Genomic DNA, 16,559 nt, shown 5'->3' on the forward strand with positions numbered 1-16,559 from the left:
TTTTCTATCTGAACCACGAGACCAGAGCAGCTGGAAGGACTGGGATGGGAAATGGAGTAAAAGCACAAGTTAAACCGGAACATTTCTGAATAATCATAGGGTTTTCAAGATTTGCAGAAGTTGTTCCAAATGTTAACAAGTTGGACTGTTAACAAAAGTAGCATATGATGTCACTGATTTGTAGCAAATGTCTTCATTGTTCAATGCCAAATGTACATAACCGATTGTTTAGTTACTTTAGATACAGTATGTTTGATCGATTCATTCTCAATCTGGTGTTGGACTAGGACCACTTGAAGTGATCAAGTGGTCCCAGGATAAATCTGAGGGGATGTAAGATGATTAAGTTAGTTATTTAAAGGCCCTATATTTTACAGTTTTCTGGTGTTTTATTTGAAGTGTTGATTCATAAGAAGATATTTGTGGTTTTAAGAACCAAAAACCATCTCAATATAGATTTATATCTCCTCTCTCAGGATTGTCTCTGGAGCTCTAGGAACAACAGAAGAGAGGAGGCTCTGAGCTCTGCTCCCCTGATTGGTTGAGTGTTTTCTGAGTGGTTGAATAAAAATATAGCAGAGTTCAGGTAAACACTCAGAGAAACCAAATCCTGCAAGGTTGGATGGTGGGTCCAGGTGGGCGGGGCTTGGGGCATGGCAGAGAGCGCTGCATGCTTTGTTGTGACATCACAAAGTTACAGAAGTCCTTACGGCTGGTTTTAAGGCTCAGTGTCTGAATACAGGCTGTGTGCATTTCTCTGTGGACTGAGCGCTTTGATACTTTTACAGTATTAATATAGAACCTAGACCTGCTGTATAATCAAAGAAGACACAGACATCTCACTTTATAATATGGGACCTTTAAGTTACTCTTAGAAGAGATATCCTTTGTGGAGCTGATAACAGCTCATAGACACTTGAAATGTGACAAGGGGCAACTGATTTTTGGAAGTGTAAAATCTTAATCTGAAAGGTAACTAGTAACTATGGCTGTCAAAGAAATTTAATGGAGTAAAAAGCACAATATATCACTCTCAATGCAGTTCATTAGAAGTATATAGTAGCATAAAGTTGAGATACACAAACCTCCAAACTGAACTTAAGTACAGTACAGGAGTAAATGGACTTAGTTACTTTCCACCACTGAAAGAATAAATGATTGGTAACCCAAGATAACATGCAAAACACCCCCTGCTCTAATAGACATTGTGTCCCTGCTGAATACTCTGAGGTAACAGGGAGCGGCTGCCGACCAGGGGAAGTGTGATTAAATCAGCTCCCATGCTCTGGAGGACTGGTGGTGGCGGCCGAGGCCAGAAGAAAAGAAAAAAAGTGCTGGATGTGTCTAGACCAAGTGCGCCCCCTGCAGGGAGGTCAGAGCGGTGTATCTGGCTGCCGACGAGGAGGAGGAGGCGGCGTGGGATGCTGCTCTTCTCTTCAGCTCTCTGGAGATCTGGAGCCAAGATAGCGGATAGCAGCAGCATCCGTACAGGCAATCGCTCCACACGCTCCCCTGTAACACAGAGAGAGAGAGAGAGAGAGAGAGAGAGAGAGAGAGAGAGAGAGAGAGGTCTGAACACAGGTGGGAGGCTCGAACACAAGATGAACATTTGCATTTAGGTACAAAGGATTTTTTGCTGATACATACAATGCAGAAGTTCTGTCTTTTATTTGCCTTTATGAGCTTATACTCACATCCTTTGTAATCAACAGTATTAGTTGAAGTAATTTGGACTAATTACACAAAAATGTTCGAAATTTTCACAGTTTTACCACATTCCTACCATGATAAATGTAAGCTTGTGCTACAGAGGACCAAATTAAGTAAACACGCCAGTAACCAAAGTGCAAAAACCAATGATGTATAGCAGTTTATGGCTCCTTGAAGTTATAGCTGGCAGTGTATTTGTCAGTGTATCAGTAATAATCGTGCTCTATCCTCCCTCTGAGGACACTGAGTTACTTGCGGCCAAGTCTCTGCTCTTAGCAACAGCAACCACGACGAGGAGCATGTCAGTAATGTCAAGATGGAAATGTTGGTGGGTGAGAATTGATAAATCAATAAAGTCTGAGAGACGCAGTAAGAAGGCAGGTGCTGGCAGTTGGATGTGCAGCCTGTGCATGTGATATTCCCACCGTGATACTGAGTCAGCACCAATTATACTTACATAATATCAAATTCTCAAAAGAAAACCAGCTTTCATTTTTGCTTGATCATAATGCAGTTAGGGGCTGGCGAAGTAGAGCAGTAGAGCGGGAATCAGAGGGTCAGTGGTTCAATTCCTGGCATCTCAAGTGCGCATGTTGAAGTGTCCTTGGGCAAGATACTGAACCCTGAATGTATCTCCTATGTATAATCGGTGTGAGACTGTGTGTGAACGGGTGAATATGGCTCATAATGAAAAGTGCTTTGACTAAGACTAGATAAGCACTATATAAGTGCCATTTGTAACTTTTACCAAAAGGATGTCATGAAACATCTTGAATACAACCGTTCTGTGAATTTTAATTTGGCATAAACAACTACAATAATTCTCAACCCACAAACGTATTTGCAGGTCTTTGGATTTCAATGCAACTTTTTGATTCTGATTCAACTGTAGAGCAAAAACACCAAACACACTTGTTTTTGTTGAGCGGCAGATCTGCTCAGTACCACACTCTCTCTACTGCGCTGCCTCCCCTGTGAATTCAGTGTGGGAGGGTGACATTAACTAAAATTATCAGTCTTGGGATCTGAATGCAACATGCAACATTTGTGACTTGAATTTTGCATGTACTATAAACATAAACAAAGAAAATATAGCAGTTCAAATCCTCATTTGCATATGTTGGAATGATTTATTGGTCCATTGGTCGTGTCTTTTGAATTATGTAAGACAAAACTGTCACCAGCCATGCTAACAGCTCTCTGAGGTTGTATTTACACCACGTTTGTGTGAAATCGTAATTACAAGCAGCTGAGTGGGAAAACACATGTCACATCAGCGTCTGACTTGTAATTCTGAGTCAGATTTTATCAGGAGATATGTCAACAAACTGTTGGCAGAATGGTTCCAAATGCAGTTCTATCAAAAATAAATCCCATATTAACATTAGCTCAATCGATTCAGCTCAATTCATAGAAGCTAACCACTGTTTGTTTCTGGTTTTACGTGGTGATAAACAAACAAATAACACAACAAATGTAGCTAATTTAGGCTATTTATATGGTGTTACTACAAGGTTAGCACTAGAGCTAACATTGCATGAACACTCCCAAGTCAGAGCAAAGGGTGTTTTTCTGGTTCTATTCTGCTGACATATAAAATATGTTGGCATATAATAGGAGCTAAATGCTAATATCAGGAAGCTAACATACTCGGAAGGACAATGCTTAGATGCTGGTATTTAATGTTTACTATGTTCACCATCTTAGTTTAGCATCTTAGCATTTGCTATAATCACAAAGTACAGCATAGGCTAATGGAAATGTTGTTAGTTTTACTAATATGTTGTCATAAGCCAAACCAAATTCAAACCACTCTGCTAGCATTGTTAAAAATGAACTCTAAGGACAATATTAGTTTCAGGAAATAAAGACAAGAAAATGTAATAATTTGCAGAGAAATATGATCGAGCACTAGTTTATATCAAAATGGCTGCAGTAACGTGTCTGACTACAGTTTTATTCTCATGATAAACACTGTTTTTTCGTCTCCGTCCACCCGTGAGAGAATTGTTGCCTTGCTTTTCAAACAACCTACATGCTGGAACATGTTTTCATAAGAACTTCTGTGCACCTTCCCTAGCTCATGCTCTGCAGTATTGACAGCGATCCACGGCCCACTCCACCTCCGGGGAAGCCAACATTACCAACCACCTCCTTCTCTCCGATGGCAGCGCTCCAGTTCCTGTCTGCCTGGCCTCCAACCACTCCCACCTCCTGCCTTATCTCTCCCTCTCTTCACTGTCCCAGAATCGGCTTATCCAACATCTAAACTCGCACCTTGGCCATGGAATGTGCCACTTGCTTTTGGGTTTTTAATGTGAACTGATCAGTGACGGAGACCTGATGTCTGCTGAGATCTGTGGTCGCACGTGTCGCAGGTGTATGAGTGCTCAGTGTGGACAAACAGCACAGCAGTGAAGGGGTGGATGGGAGGCCTGAGCAGCTTGCTGTATCTTAAAAGCTATAACAGTTTGTTGTTTATTCATTAAGTTATTTATAGGTCTAGGGCAGATTTATTCATTTAATAAACATATCCTGATTTCACTGCAACCTCAGTATACCTATGGTTTATCTGATGTCACAGCATTAACACAAAACTCTTTGCAATGCTGAAGTAATAAACAGTGTCATTACTGCTGGCATCTACCAATGCTACATCTATTTCCCCACTGTGCCGTTATTAAGTTTCATCACTGAAAAGTCTCCATCTCCTTAGCAGCAGTCATAATTATTCAAGGCTCCAGCTGCTCTGTGTAATTGAGCTGGGGACTCGGTGTCGTACCAGCAAAGCAATCAGATGCATTGTTCGAGCTGGTGTTTATCACAGCATCTCGGCTACAGGGGCCACTCTACTTGACTTGAAAGAATTTAAAATGACAAGTTTAACTCTCACATTCCCACCCCAAAGAGGAAAAGGTCTCAGAAAAACGCTAGTGTATTCAAGGTCGCTTTGTTTCTTCATTGCAGAAGAGTGATCAAAGCTACATCAGCTAAGCTGTCAAGGCTGTTAAACCAACTACTGTAACGGCCGTGTAGTGAAATGATATTAACACCACGGGCATTGCTTGAGCACAGTGACTGTCTAAGTGTAAACAGCTTTAATCTTTCCCATCCGAATGAATGTATTGTAAAGCTAAAGTAAAACAATGGAAGTCAATGTCCAAAAAATCCCAAATCCCTTTGTAAGGACAGATTGTCCTGCCAATGTAGTGTTTTATATTAAAGGATCTCTGCACCTTAATTACACAAAATGTACAGATGCATGACATATTAAAGGAAAAGTCTGAATAAATGACTGGAGAAACCTGATGCTAACTAGAAGCTCATATAGAAGGCTGATGATTAAAGTGATGGCTTTTACATTTACCAGATCTCAAACCAATTGAACAACGTTTTGGAGAAACATGTTAAGCTAAAGAAGAAACTTTAAAATCTTTTGGACGTTGTGTGTCACGGCATGTTTTAATCACATTTTCCATATGGTTTAAACATACAACCCTATATAATCACACTAAACAGATTGACTGGTTATAATGTTTATGCTCAAATAAACCTTAGAACCTGTTTAACTAGCTGTGACAGCTCTTTCAAAAGTTTATTTTTTACTGCAGCCATGTGGATGATCAGATTACGGAAGTGTTCAAACTGCAATACATCTTACCAAAACTTGTGATATGACAGAAATCCATTCAGGCAATTAATCAGGTGTTGAAATCCCCTTCAAACCCATTCAAAGTGCATGTCTAACATTAGTCCAGGGAAACCAGTGCAGGGTTAAAATGAGGCCTAATTCTTTTAAGGCCTTTGCACAGCTTTAAACTGCACTTACCGCCACAATTACTAAAGCATCAGATGAGGGAATATCTTTTGGAAAAATGTGGTTTATCCCACCATGGCAAATCTGGGACAGGGAATATTGAAACTGCTCTGGAGGCTCATGATGGAACAAAAACTTTATAATCAAGACATTCTATTAGTTTCTTAATGTGTTTTCCCACTCACCCAGTATTGTATCAAACCATGCAGATGCACCTTTATTTGTTGAAGTTTTGTCTCGCCTCCCAGACTTCTGCCACCAATCCAAAACAGTGGAGGTAAATGGAATTTTAAGTGTGTTCATTGCAAAATGGCATTTGAAAATCTCAGTGTCCCACAGTCTGGTTGAGAGGTATTTATTTTGCATTTTTATCTTGTGTTATTTTTTTGCTTTGTATTACCTGTATTCCATATCGTTCTCTGACAGAAGCCCTCATGGCGAGAGAGGCAGGCGGTACACAGCCCATACAGTCCAGCAGAGGAAGGCAGGGACACGCACCCACTGCACTGGTCACCTTGCAAGTAAACACTGGGAGGCAGCACAGGGCAAAGCAGCCTGAACACACACTCACACACACACACACACACACACACACACATATACAGTAGGTAAACTCACAGTACACTAAAATAATTCTTTATCATAAACAACAGTACAAAGTGCATTTTTTTCACTGTTATTCAGCATTAACAGTCAGATAGACAGTATATCCACTAAACGCTTGTGTCACTCTGTATACTTACAGTCCCCTATGTCTTTATGACACTCACACAGGCCAGTGCTCCACTGACCCGCTTCATGAACCCTGCTCCCCGGCTGGACCTGGACCACCCTTCGAGACATAGTTCAACTGTCCATCCATGACCATAAAATAGAGGCAGGGGTCACAATTACCTCAAAATTATACTTAAGGACAGTAATTGATTCAGATTCAGACAACTTTATTTATCCCAAGAGGGGAAATACATTTGCAGTTTACCCAGTTCATACACACAGCTTCAAAACTCACAGGCAAAGCTGTTATATGCCTGATGATCAGCATACATGGGCCAATACAAGGAACAAGCCGCAATAAGTAAAACAAATAAGAAAAATAGATAGAAATAACACATTATGTTATAGTTTCTATAGCAATTAAAGATATGAATACATATTAATTACATTGAGTAAATGTACTTTTAGTTTTAGTCACAATGCACCACTGAGGTTGGCTGATGTTTCTGGTTATTAGTTGGTTATTGCTTAGGTCAATAACTCGTGATTTTATTTAAAAAAAAAATTTTTTTTAAAGTAAAGTAGCCGAGAATTCATGACGTAGTTATGTTTCCTCCAAAATATATATGGCAAAACAAATTACAAGTAAAGCTGTAAGATCTGTAGGAGATTAAATGGATATCTGATGTAGTTGCATCCAAAGGAAACTCTGCTGGAAACGTTGTTGCTGCTGTAATCTATCTAGTTCAACTGCTCTACACGGGGCATTTAACTTTTGCATCCGTGACCTATAATTCTTTGCCATAACTGAAGCCAACATCCACAGGAAACCACTATCTCGGTCAAAAGATAAGAACAACAATCCAGTGAGGAGCTCACTGAGAGCAAACTTCCACGCCCCTCTCGCTCAGGAAGGATTAAACACCGCTGTCTCCTGACCTGAGTTATTCTTTAGCTCTGCTCCTCCGCCACAAGCCAAACTCAGAGGAGAGAAAGATTTCCTTTGTACTGTGAATGGCTCAGAGACAGACTGCTGGACTCTCAAGAATGATTTACCTCCAACATCTCTAGTGAAGTCTGACTGAAAATATGTAACCAGGCTTGTATTGATAAAGAATAGCTGACTTACCTGTTTAAGAGTTTAGTTATCAAAATCCTCGGAAAAGCAAGTCCAACTGTTGGCTGCTATGTTTGGCCTTTTCTGTCTTCTCACTCTCTGACTTTCACGTGTGTGTGTGTGTGTGTGTGTGTGCGTGTGCGTGTGCGTGTGTGTGTGTGTGTGTGTGTGTGTGTGTGTGTGTGTGTGTGTGTGTGTGCGTGTGCGTGTGCTTGTTGCTTGACTGCAGTGTTTTGGTGTAAATATGAAACCTTGAGATAAGATTGGTAAACAAGGCGCTCTGTTCCCATGAGTGCTGACCCACAGTATTCTGAGTCCTCAGAGACATATTAGCTGATGTTTAAAAGGATGTCAGTATTTGCTGACCTACAGAGGTAATTCCTCTCTATCAGTAAATGCCCCCTGTGGAAAAAGAAGCGTTTTTGGTTTGACAGTTGCACCATTGGACATTACTAATCTGTAACAGTTGCGTAAGAGCCATGAGAAACCACAGAATGTCATCACACAAATCACCACTGAATGTCATCGTTTTTTTTTTGTGAGCTATTTTGATGTTTATCAGACGTTCTCTTTTTTAGGATTCTGCTCAAAGATCTGGTAAAAACACATAATCTTCTATAATATATCATTATTGAACCATTTGAAGGGTTTCCAGAAATCCTTATCACTGAAGCAGTGCATAAAATAAATAAGAAAAATGCCTCTTCTGTGATATCTGATTTTTCAATGTCCTGATAGGAGTGAGTAAAATAGAGGCTGGGAAAAACCTGTCCTATCAAGCGAAGCCTGTCTCGTCTTCCATGGGGGCTAGAGCTGACACATAGGATCATACAGCAGATTAACAAAGGAGACAGTCTTTGTGACTACAAGGCAGAGAGGTATCAGGACCTGATTATTTACAGTGTAAACCAACAAGCAGTATGTTTACATGCACAATAATATTCCACTATTACTCCGAATATTGTAATGTTTGGATAAACCGAATTAGATCTCATTCCAAATTTTAGATATGCCGCTATTATTCTACTTTTAGGAGATTTCTTTGGACATGTAGACAGCGCTTTCAGAATATGTGTCTCAACTGGGGTTTTTACAGCGGTTTGGTAACACAGCACGGCTGCATGCATGGAATATTCTTTTTCATTCATGTAAACAGATTAGTAAAAATACTGTCTACACTAGGTTTCTTGAAAACAAAGAGAAAAAGGTATTGGTTTATGTAATACATGCGAGACTGATGAATATTTCAGAAAGACTTCACAACTAATGTAATTTATTTCACAATCATTACAGTAAATGTAGCTTTAAGGCAATAGTTAAGCATTTTGGGAAAAAATCACTTTTTTGCTTAGTCAGATAAACAAATTGATATATAGTAGAATTGTCACTGGAACTAGCAGCTTAAAGCTAGCTAGCTGAAAGACTTGGTGCAGGGAAACAGCTAGCTTAAAGGTTGCATGTTGTATAAAGGTAGATGTCCGTGTGTTGTTTGATTATAAAGCAGGTCTAGGTTCTATATTAATACTGTGAAAGTATCAAAGCGATCAGTCCACAGAGAAATGCACACAGCCTGTATTCAGAAACTGAGCCTTAAAACGAACCGTTAGGACTTCTGTAACTTCGTGATGTCACAAATAAAGCGGTCACTGCTCTCAGCCATGCCCAAGACCTGCCCACCAGGACCCCACCCACCATGGATCCAACATTGCAGGATTTGGTTTCTCTGAGTGTTTACCTGAAATCTGCTTTACTTTTATTCGATCACTCAGAAAAAGCCAATCAGAAGAGGGGCTCAGAGCCTCCTTTGCTCTGATTGGCTCACTGACCTTTTGTTACTAGAACTCCAGGGAGAAGCCTGAGAGAGGAGATGTAAAACTACATTGAGATGGTCTTTGCTTCTTAAAAATATACATATATCTTCTTATGGATCAACACTTCAAATAAAAGAAAAAATTTTACAACAAAAGTGTAAAATATGGGACCTTTAAGATAAAGACACATGACAAATAACCCCACAATAAAACAAAATGTTGTTACCTTTGGACGGAGGCAGAAAGCAAACAAAGAGGAAAACAATCTCTGTTGTCAAAAATATGTCTTTATTTAAAATGTACAAAAGATCACAGATATCTATAGTATATTACAAGGATAATGTGATGTTACCTCATGTTGTGAGTGTTAGGTGACATAGTGATTTGATGTGTTGTTTTTCATGTGATGTGATGATTAACATCATGTGAGAATATGATAATAGATATTTCCTCCTGGTGAACGATTCCACTCATTCACACCAGGGAGATTGGAAAACCAGGACGCCACGATGTGCAGGCTGCCTGTAACTCTGGAAACGCTAAAAATTAAGAGAGGAAACAAAAAGAAAAAGAACGGCAACATTACACATTAAACATCTTTACTGAATATTCACACAGACCCACGCACAATTACATTTCACTTACTGTGTTGGTTTGTTTTGCTGCAGAGGCATTTGATCAGATCTTCATGGTTTGTGGGTAATCGCAGGGAGCGACACTTTATCTTGCCATTGGGAGAAACTGCAATGAGAACAGAGGTGGTTGCTAAAATTCACACCACACAAACTTGTTTGTCTGCGACAACATAGTGTTGTGTACAATGGCAGGAAACTCGGGAGAAAAGGCCTCACATTTATAACCAGTGCTTTTCAAAATAGGAAATCCCACCGCGGTATAATGACAGCCCTGATTATTACCTCCGCCGAGGAGGTTATTTCACCTGTGTCTGTTTGATTGTCAGCAGGATTACGCAAAAAAGTACTGAACGGATTTGCACTGTACTTGGTGGATGGATGGTGTACGAACCAACGAAGAACCCATTCAATTTGGGGGCAGATCTGATTCCTTAACATTGTACAATTCATTCAACATTTCTGTCTATTTCTCAGGGAATAATACATGAAACTCGATGTAAAAAAAAGAGCTTGAGCTTGTACAGTTTGGTGCAGATCCAGATAATAATCTGGATCTGGTGGGAGAAAATGTTTGGCTTTGCATTGCATTGCAAGTTTTTAACCAAAAAGTATGACCAACAGAGACTCACCTCTGCACCTGCACTTGAGGATGTGCTTTTTGCTCAGACGAAATCCCACAGATACAGCTATACACAGTGGAAAAAGACAAATAGCAAGAAGTCATTTATGTGGAACAATAATACATTACCCATCAACCACTTGGAACCTTCCGGTCAAATACAAATTCACTTATTGACAGAGTGGTACGTCCCGGTGTGTATTTCACAAGCAGAGTCAGTTATTTGATTTGAAGCTGGTGAGTAAAACGACACAGGAAAATATGAAAGTGCAAATTCTCCTCGTTTTTACCTGTGCTCTCGTAGAAGCTGTCGACCAGAATGATGAGCAGGAGAGTAACACCTACGATCTTGGACATGATGGCAGCAGCTAATGTGTTCGCTTCATTCACAAGAAAGTGTTGAAATAATTCTACAGGAGAAGAGAAACCCAGACAGTTATATATCAGTCCAGACGGTCCACATCCACGTGGGCCTGCACAGTTTGATATACGGGCAGATAAGTCTCAGCAAGTCTGATGGGGGGGGGATTTTTTCTCTGTTAATCTCCACACTGTGCATGGATTCATTCATAAAATGCGATGGGACATGCAGATAGCACTTACACACACACACACACACACACACACACACACACACACACACACAGACACACACACAGACACACACACACACACAAGCACACACACAGACACAGGAATATAAATGCAAAAAAAACACTGAACATTCAAGTAAGTGACAACCAGTATATTCTGCGAATGTAAGAGATATGATCCCTATTCTCTTTGGTTGAGCGTACTGTCACGGCTCTATCAGATGGGCTCCAGTTATCCTTGCTTTGAAGGAGAACAGACGGGGTGACTACATGGAGATGCTCCTCACCCCAGAAAACACAGAAGCTGTGCCAGATCCTAGGCTGCACATATGGGCCCGTACCAAACAGGAGGTGTTGATATTTAGGCCTGGTCTCTTTGTTCTTTTTAGTCAAGTTTACACCGAGACTACTACCACTCGGAGTGGCAGACGTTGGACGTTTCAGCCGTCTATCTGCTCGCTAACTACCTCTGTTTACTCTCGTGATGTTAAGGGGGTAAAACTGAGTCCCGTCTGTATTAGATATGCATCATATTCGTCTGAATTTACTTCTACCAAATGAGTTAAATGTTCAAATGCCATCATTGTAGTAGATACAGGTGAACTTTTACATGTTTCAATTATTGACTGATAAATATAAAAAATAACTGAACTATATATTGAAAACATTAATACAAATGCACTTTACATGGTAATTTATTGATTCAAATCATTAAAATAATACATAACAGTATTTATGTATCCTAATAATTAACCCTTTAACATCTAGTTTTCCCCATTCATTCCTTTCCTTAATAAGTAAGTTTAAGATAGAAAAAAAACAGTTGTATTCCACATTGTCATCATATCATACATCAGCCTATTCTGTTTCAGCTTCTTCACTGAAGAACAGGATTTTATTATTTTGTGTATCAGCTTGTTCGAGCTCCCCATTCAAGTTGTATGATGTTCACAATGAGTGAAAGATTCAAACCCAAGACGCCAGGTTTTTTTTTATTTTTTATTATGGTTGCTTCATTCCATCCAATTTAAATATTCTAGATGTTGTTGTGCGTCATTTTATGTACAAAACACACACACCTGCCCAAAATTTAACTGCATGGTATGAGTTTTTAAACACGGAAAAACTGGCAGAGTCCAGATGTAGAGCAATTTTGATAAAACATATAAGACACAAAAGACATTTCTGCAACATATTTACAGAGAAAAGTTTATGTCTAAACATTGGAAACCTGTTCTTCATACCTCAGCATGTGGCCTGGGATGAGTCTCAGTGAGTGGGCTATGCTGGGACATTGCAGACACTTGTTGAGGTTAGGACAAGGTTGAGTTCAGTCTAAGGAAAAGAGGAAACACAAATCACTGGGGAAACAATGGAGGATATCTATGAGATTAGTAAACAGATTTTTCTTTATTATATTAATTATGTTTATTTTTCATTGTCATGTAGGTGATAACGAGGGAGAGCTGACTTGAGTTGCTTTCGCTGACATGAAGCTTTACATGTGTTACGTATGGAGGAGGGAGGGGTAGGTGGATGTGGCGGGGGGCGGGGGGGGTTATCTAGCAGCGCTCGTCATTGGCTGGCGCCTGAGTCACTCTCTCAGTACTGAAAGTGCGTAATTACGCACCGCGCCCTCTAAACTTTGGCACACCTCCACTGTATAACCCGAAGTGTCAGCACTGTCGCTTATATCAACCTCGCGGTGACGTGCACATGCCGATATGAGTCAAGACACAATGCGAGGAAATCCCCAAGGCCGAGAGAGCGACGAGAGGCCCCTTTAAATCGACGCTTCCTCCGTGTTGTGCCAGGAGAGAGAGAGAGAGAGAGAGAGAGATAGACAGAGAGAGAGAGAGAAAGAGAGAGAGAGAGAGAGAGAGAGAGCTCTGATAAACAACAACACAGTTCTCAGAAGCCGATTTTACCGGATTCAGCTCTTAACTGCGGCCTCGCTGGAGGAGAAGTGAGGTAATATTAATGATATTTAACGGTGTTTTTTCCTAAAAGATGAAAGAGGAAGCGATCAGTTAACGTTGGTTTTATAACCGGGCGGAAAAGCAGTTTATTATCGTGAGTAGATTGAACGGAAGACACGTTGTTGTGCTGTTCAGCTATTGTAATGACCAGGAAGGCATTTGCTACACCTGTTAGTAGAAATCCAGTGGAAAACACAGAAGACCACATCGTTTATTTCAGTATAAACAGCGGAGAAGTGTGTGTGCGCGCCTGCCAAACGCCGGCCGCTCTCTGACGCATGAGAGCTATTTCTGACAGACGTGTTTACTTTCATTCACAGGCTACGAGGACTTTCTCTCTGTTATAACCAACGTTTGGTCGTGCGTTGTCTATACATTCATTGCGGAAGTGAGGAGCTTTTCCACACGACGCAAAGCTTGGACTGTGCGGACATCTAGCGGCCGATCAGGAGAAGGCGCCCATTACCTAGAGATGTACGGAGCTTCAGGTATCCCCGAGCTCATCCCGCCCAGCGGGCCGCCGCGGCAGCCCGGCCCGGCAGGCCAGTACAACCCGGGACACCCCCAGGTCAACGGCCACGGCGAAGGGGCCAACCCTCAGAGACTCGGACAGAGGGCGCCCAAACTGGGGCAGATCGGTCGTACCAAGAAAGGTGAGTGATGCTTGTTTGTGTGACAGGTGCAGGGAGCAGAGCCTGTGACAGCAGCTTTTACTCCAGGGGTCCACAACTACATACTCACAACAATGACAATGACAACAGTCAGCAGCTGCATCCAAACAGACACTAACAAGTTAGAATAAGGTAATATCCATACAGCAGGCTGCTTACAGTATTTACTATCTATATCAAAGTGAATGGTGTAATTATGGTATTTTGGATACATAGAGTTTGACCACAGCAAAGCTTTTAATAGCAGGTGGTCCCAGCCTGAGGAGAGAGGAGCAGCAGGGCTCCTGGACAGAGACAGAGGCTTCACAACAATAGAGAGAATACTATTCACCCATTTAAAGGAAGTGAGAGGAGAGAATCTGCTCATCATAATGTATGTTCATGTAGGGCTCCTTAAGACATGTGTTCGGGGGGGTGGGGGCACACAAGAATCAGAACAAACCAAAGTGCATGAGAACACAGACAATTGTTCTTTTACTTTGCATAAGGTTTATAGAGCTGCAGTGATAAACTGATCAGGAGAAATCGGAGCACAATCACGCACCTTGTATTATTCAGTAACACATTTTTAAATTGAGATTGACCTCCACAGTTTGTCTGTCTCCAGAGAGCAAGAAGATGATGTTAAGAGTTGGTGAATATGAACTTGATCTTTCAAAACGTAGGCAAGCCGGTAGTTGCAGTAAGGCTGCGCTGAGTTAGTCTGAGTATCATGTAAACGTCATCTACAGATACTGCAGCCTCTGATGTAGGGGTAGTGTTTGAAAATTGTTAAATATTTAAAGCAATAGTCCAGTTTCCTGCAGAGAGTAAGAGGAGAGGATTGATACCACTGTAATATCTGTGGGGTAAATATGAAGCCAGAGAAACCAGATGGATCTTGGCATAAGGACAAATCAAACAGCTGCTTTAAGGGAACTGATTTCTTAAAATGGAGAAAAATCGATGCATCTAAGCTCCATTTTTGACGCCGTATCTAGTGTTTTGTTCAGTAGCGGTGCACATTCCTGACCTTTGACCTCTCCTCCCTCAGTGGACCTGGACGACGAAGACCTGGACGACATCATGAACAACAACGGGCAGTGTCCTGTTTCCCTGTCGCCCATCTCCTAAACTTCACCATGAAGTGCCAAAAAGATTTAAAAAATACATCAAACCCCCCTCCCTCCAACCACCCCCCCTACCCGCCCCGCCTAGGACGCCAAACCTGCACGTCAGTGATCTTGGCCTTGACCCTGTCAAGTGTCCTACTGAAGCGCCTGACGGCTCGACTCGGCACAAACACGGCTCACTTAGCGCCAGCTGACGCCTAGGCCCTGATTTGTATATAGTGTTTATTTAAGTTAACGTTGGTCAGACTGGGAATGAATTGTATTGCATCGCCCTCTACTCTTTACCTCTGTAGGTGGCAGACTGTCGGGACTTGAGAAAGATTTGGAGAGAGCGTCTATATTTTTCAGAGCTTCTTAACAAGGGCTACGTTTCTGAAGTTGCACTGAGCAAACGATTTGGATGACGGGCGGCCGCTCGCCCGCCCTGTTTGCTGGTGAGGGTTACTGATTGTCTGTGTGTGTGTGTGGGGGGGTGGGGGGGGGGGGGGTGGGAGAGAACACAAGCCTGTTAATGTGTATCACACAGGTAAAAATATTAAGCTTTGGTTGTGCAATGACTATCATTCTCTACTCTCACACTGATGCAAGTGATGTACTATTATCCAGTGGATGAAAGCTCGCTATTTACAGCAAAAAAAACAAAACAACAACTACTGCTAATTATTTATTGTTTCAAAAAAAAAAACAGACATTTGTTGTGTTGTTACTATGGCTTCTACATGGTTTTTACTTTGTTTTCTGAATGGATATCGCTTCTGTCATTTATAACTTGAGATTTCTTATGTTTCCAAAATGGTGCACTTTTGTGGGAATGCCCGTTATGTGCAGTGACATGTTGCAGAATTCTATGCATGAAGTCTGTTGAAGCATCAGAACACGTAACTGGTATCCCGTTATTAAAGGGCTAATGTAGTTGTATTTCAAACCAAACACACACACACACACACACACACACACACACACACACACACACACACACACACACACACACACACACACACACACACACACACACACACACACACACACACACACACACACACACACACACACACACACCATTTGGCCTCTTTAGATCATGCAGTCAGCGGGTTTTTTTTTTTGTTTTTGTTTTTTAGTCAGAGCTCATTGTTGGCCTCGAGCCGCAGACTCAGCAGGAAAATATCAAAAACAACAACAAAGTTATGGGATGTTTTGTATGTTTTCAAAAGGCAGGGTTTCTCCCCAGTTGGCCACACGACTGTGATAAAAGAAAAATTGCCAAAATGATATTTTAATGCTACGTGGGATTGATCATGAAAAAGACACAGCACTAATCCGTTTGCTGAGCTGCGGCGTCATAGTGTCTGTTGACTTTTTAAAGATAATGACAACCTTTACTTTACAATTACACTATGAGACGATGAAAACAAGCTGAAAACAAGCAGCCTATGATTAGCTCTTATTGCTGAGACAATCTACGAACACTGATGTTTTTAGAGATTGCGGTGGACCTCGGAATGACATATTGTCTATAAAAGGCTCATGCTGATGTCATGTTACTTAGTCAGCTGTGAAATTGTTACTAGTTCACTTTATTTTTTAATTTTATTTTTTTGCACTATGGAAGCACTGCATTTCACAGCTCCTTCTCTGACTCAAAGGTTGTCGTTTTGGGTTGCGGTCGCCATTTGCATGGAAATGGTCGACTTTTCAAAAAAATGCATCTCGGGAAATAAAAGACGAAATCTTTGTGGAATCTTTTTGTGTTTTATGTGAAGTGAATGTAACGTGACTTGATT

The 16,559-nt window shown here is 41.1% G+C and overlaps 2 protein-coding genes across 2 annotated transcripts; one reads left to right on the top strand and one right to left on the bottom strand.

Moving 5' to 3' along the window:
• Positions 1-631: 631 nt before the first annotated feature.
• Positions 632-7,437, bottom strand: LOC130164708 (PLAC8-like protein 1). Its single transcript, XM_056369609.1, has 4 exons — positions 7,371-7,437; positions 6,271-6,377; positions 5,928-6,082; positions 632-1,512 (listed from the first exon to the last, which is right to left on the bottom strand). Exons 2-4 carry the CDS (start codon positions 6,368-6,370, stop codon positions 1,345-1,347), a joined length of 423 nt encoding a protein of 140 aa, XP_056225584.1. The 5' UTR covers positions 6,371-6,377; positions 7,371-7,437; the 3' UTR covers positions 632-1,344.
• A 5,240-nt stretch (positions 7,438-12,677) lies between these two features.
• si:dkey-112a7.4 (uncharacterized) lies at positions 12,678-16,516 on the top strand. Its single transcript, XM_056369433.1, has 3 exons — positions 12,678-12,987; positions 13,316-13,648; positions 14,700-16,516. Exons 2-3 carry the CDS (start codon positions 13,468-13,470, stop codon positions 14,777-14,779), a joined length of 261 nt encoding a protein of 86 aa, XP_056225408.1. The 5' UTR covers positions 12,678-12,987; positions 13,316-13,467; the 3' UTR covers positions 14,780-16,516.
• Positions 16,517-16,559: the final 43 nt, after the last annotated feature.

Source organism: Seriola aureovittata, chromosome 23 (genome assembly GCF_021018895.1).
Source record: "Seriola aureovittata isolate HTS-2021-v1 ecotype China chromosome 23, ASM2101889v1, whole genome shotgun sequence".
In the NCBI taxonomy this organism is placed as follows: Eukaryota; Metazoa; Chordata; class Actinopteri; order Carangiformes; family Carangidae; genus Seriola; species Seriola aureovittata.

Bases quoted from the DNA above. Each gene is read 5' to 3' on its own strand.
- LOC130164708 (XM_056369609.1), bottom strand. From the start codon at position 6,370: ATGTCTCGAAGGGTGGTCCAGGTCCAGCCGGGGAGCAGGGTTCATGAA. The intron at 6,083-6,270 runs GTAAGTATACAG...GTGTGTGTTCAG, and splicing joins TCATAAAGACATAGGGGACT to GCTGCTTTGCCCTGTGCTGC. The intron at 1,513-5,927 runs GTAATACAAAGC...TCTGTGTTACAG, and splicing joins GAGAACGATATGGAATACAG to GGGAGCGTGTGGAGCGATTG.
- si:dkey-112a7.4 (XM_056369433.1), top strand. From the start codon at position 13,468: ATGTACGGAGCTTCAGGTATCCCCGAGCTCATCCCGCCCAGCGGGCCG. The intron at 13,649-14,699 runs GTGAGTGATGCT...CTCCTCCCTCAG, and splicing joins GATCGGTCGTACCAAGAAAG to TGGACCTGGACGACGAAGAC.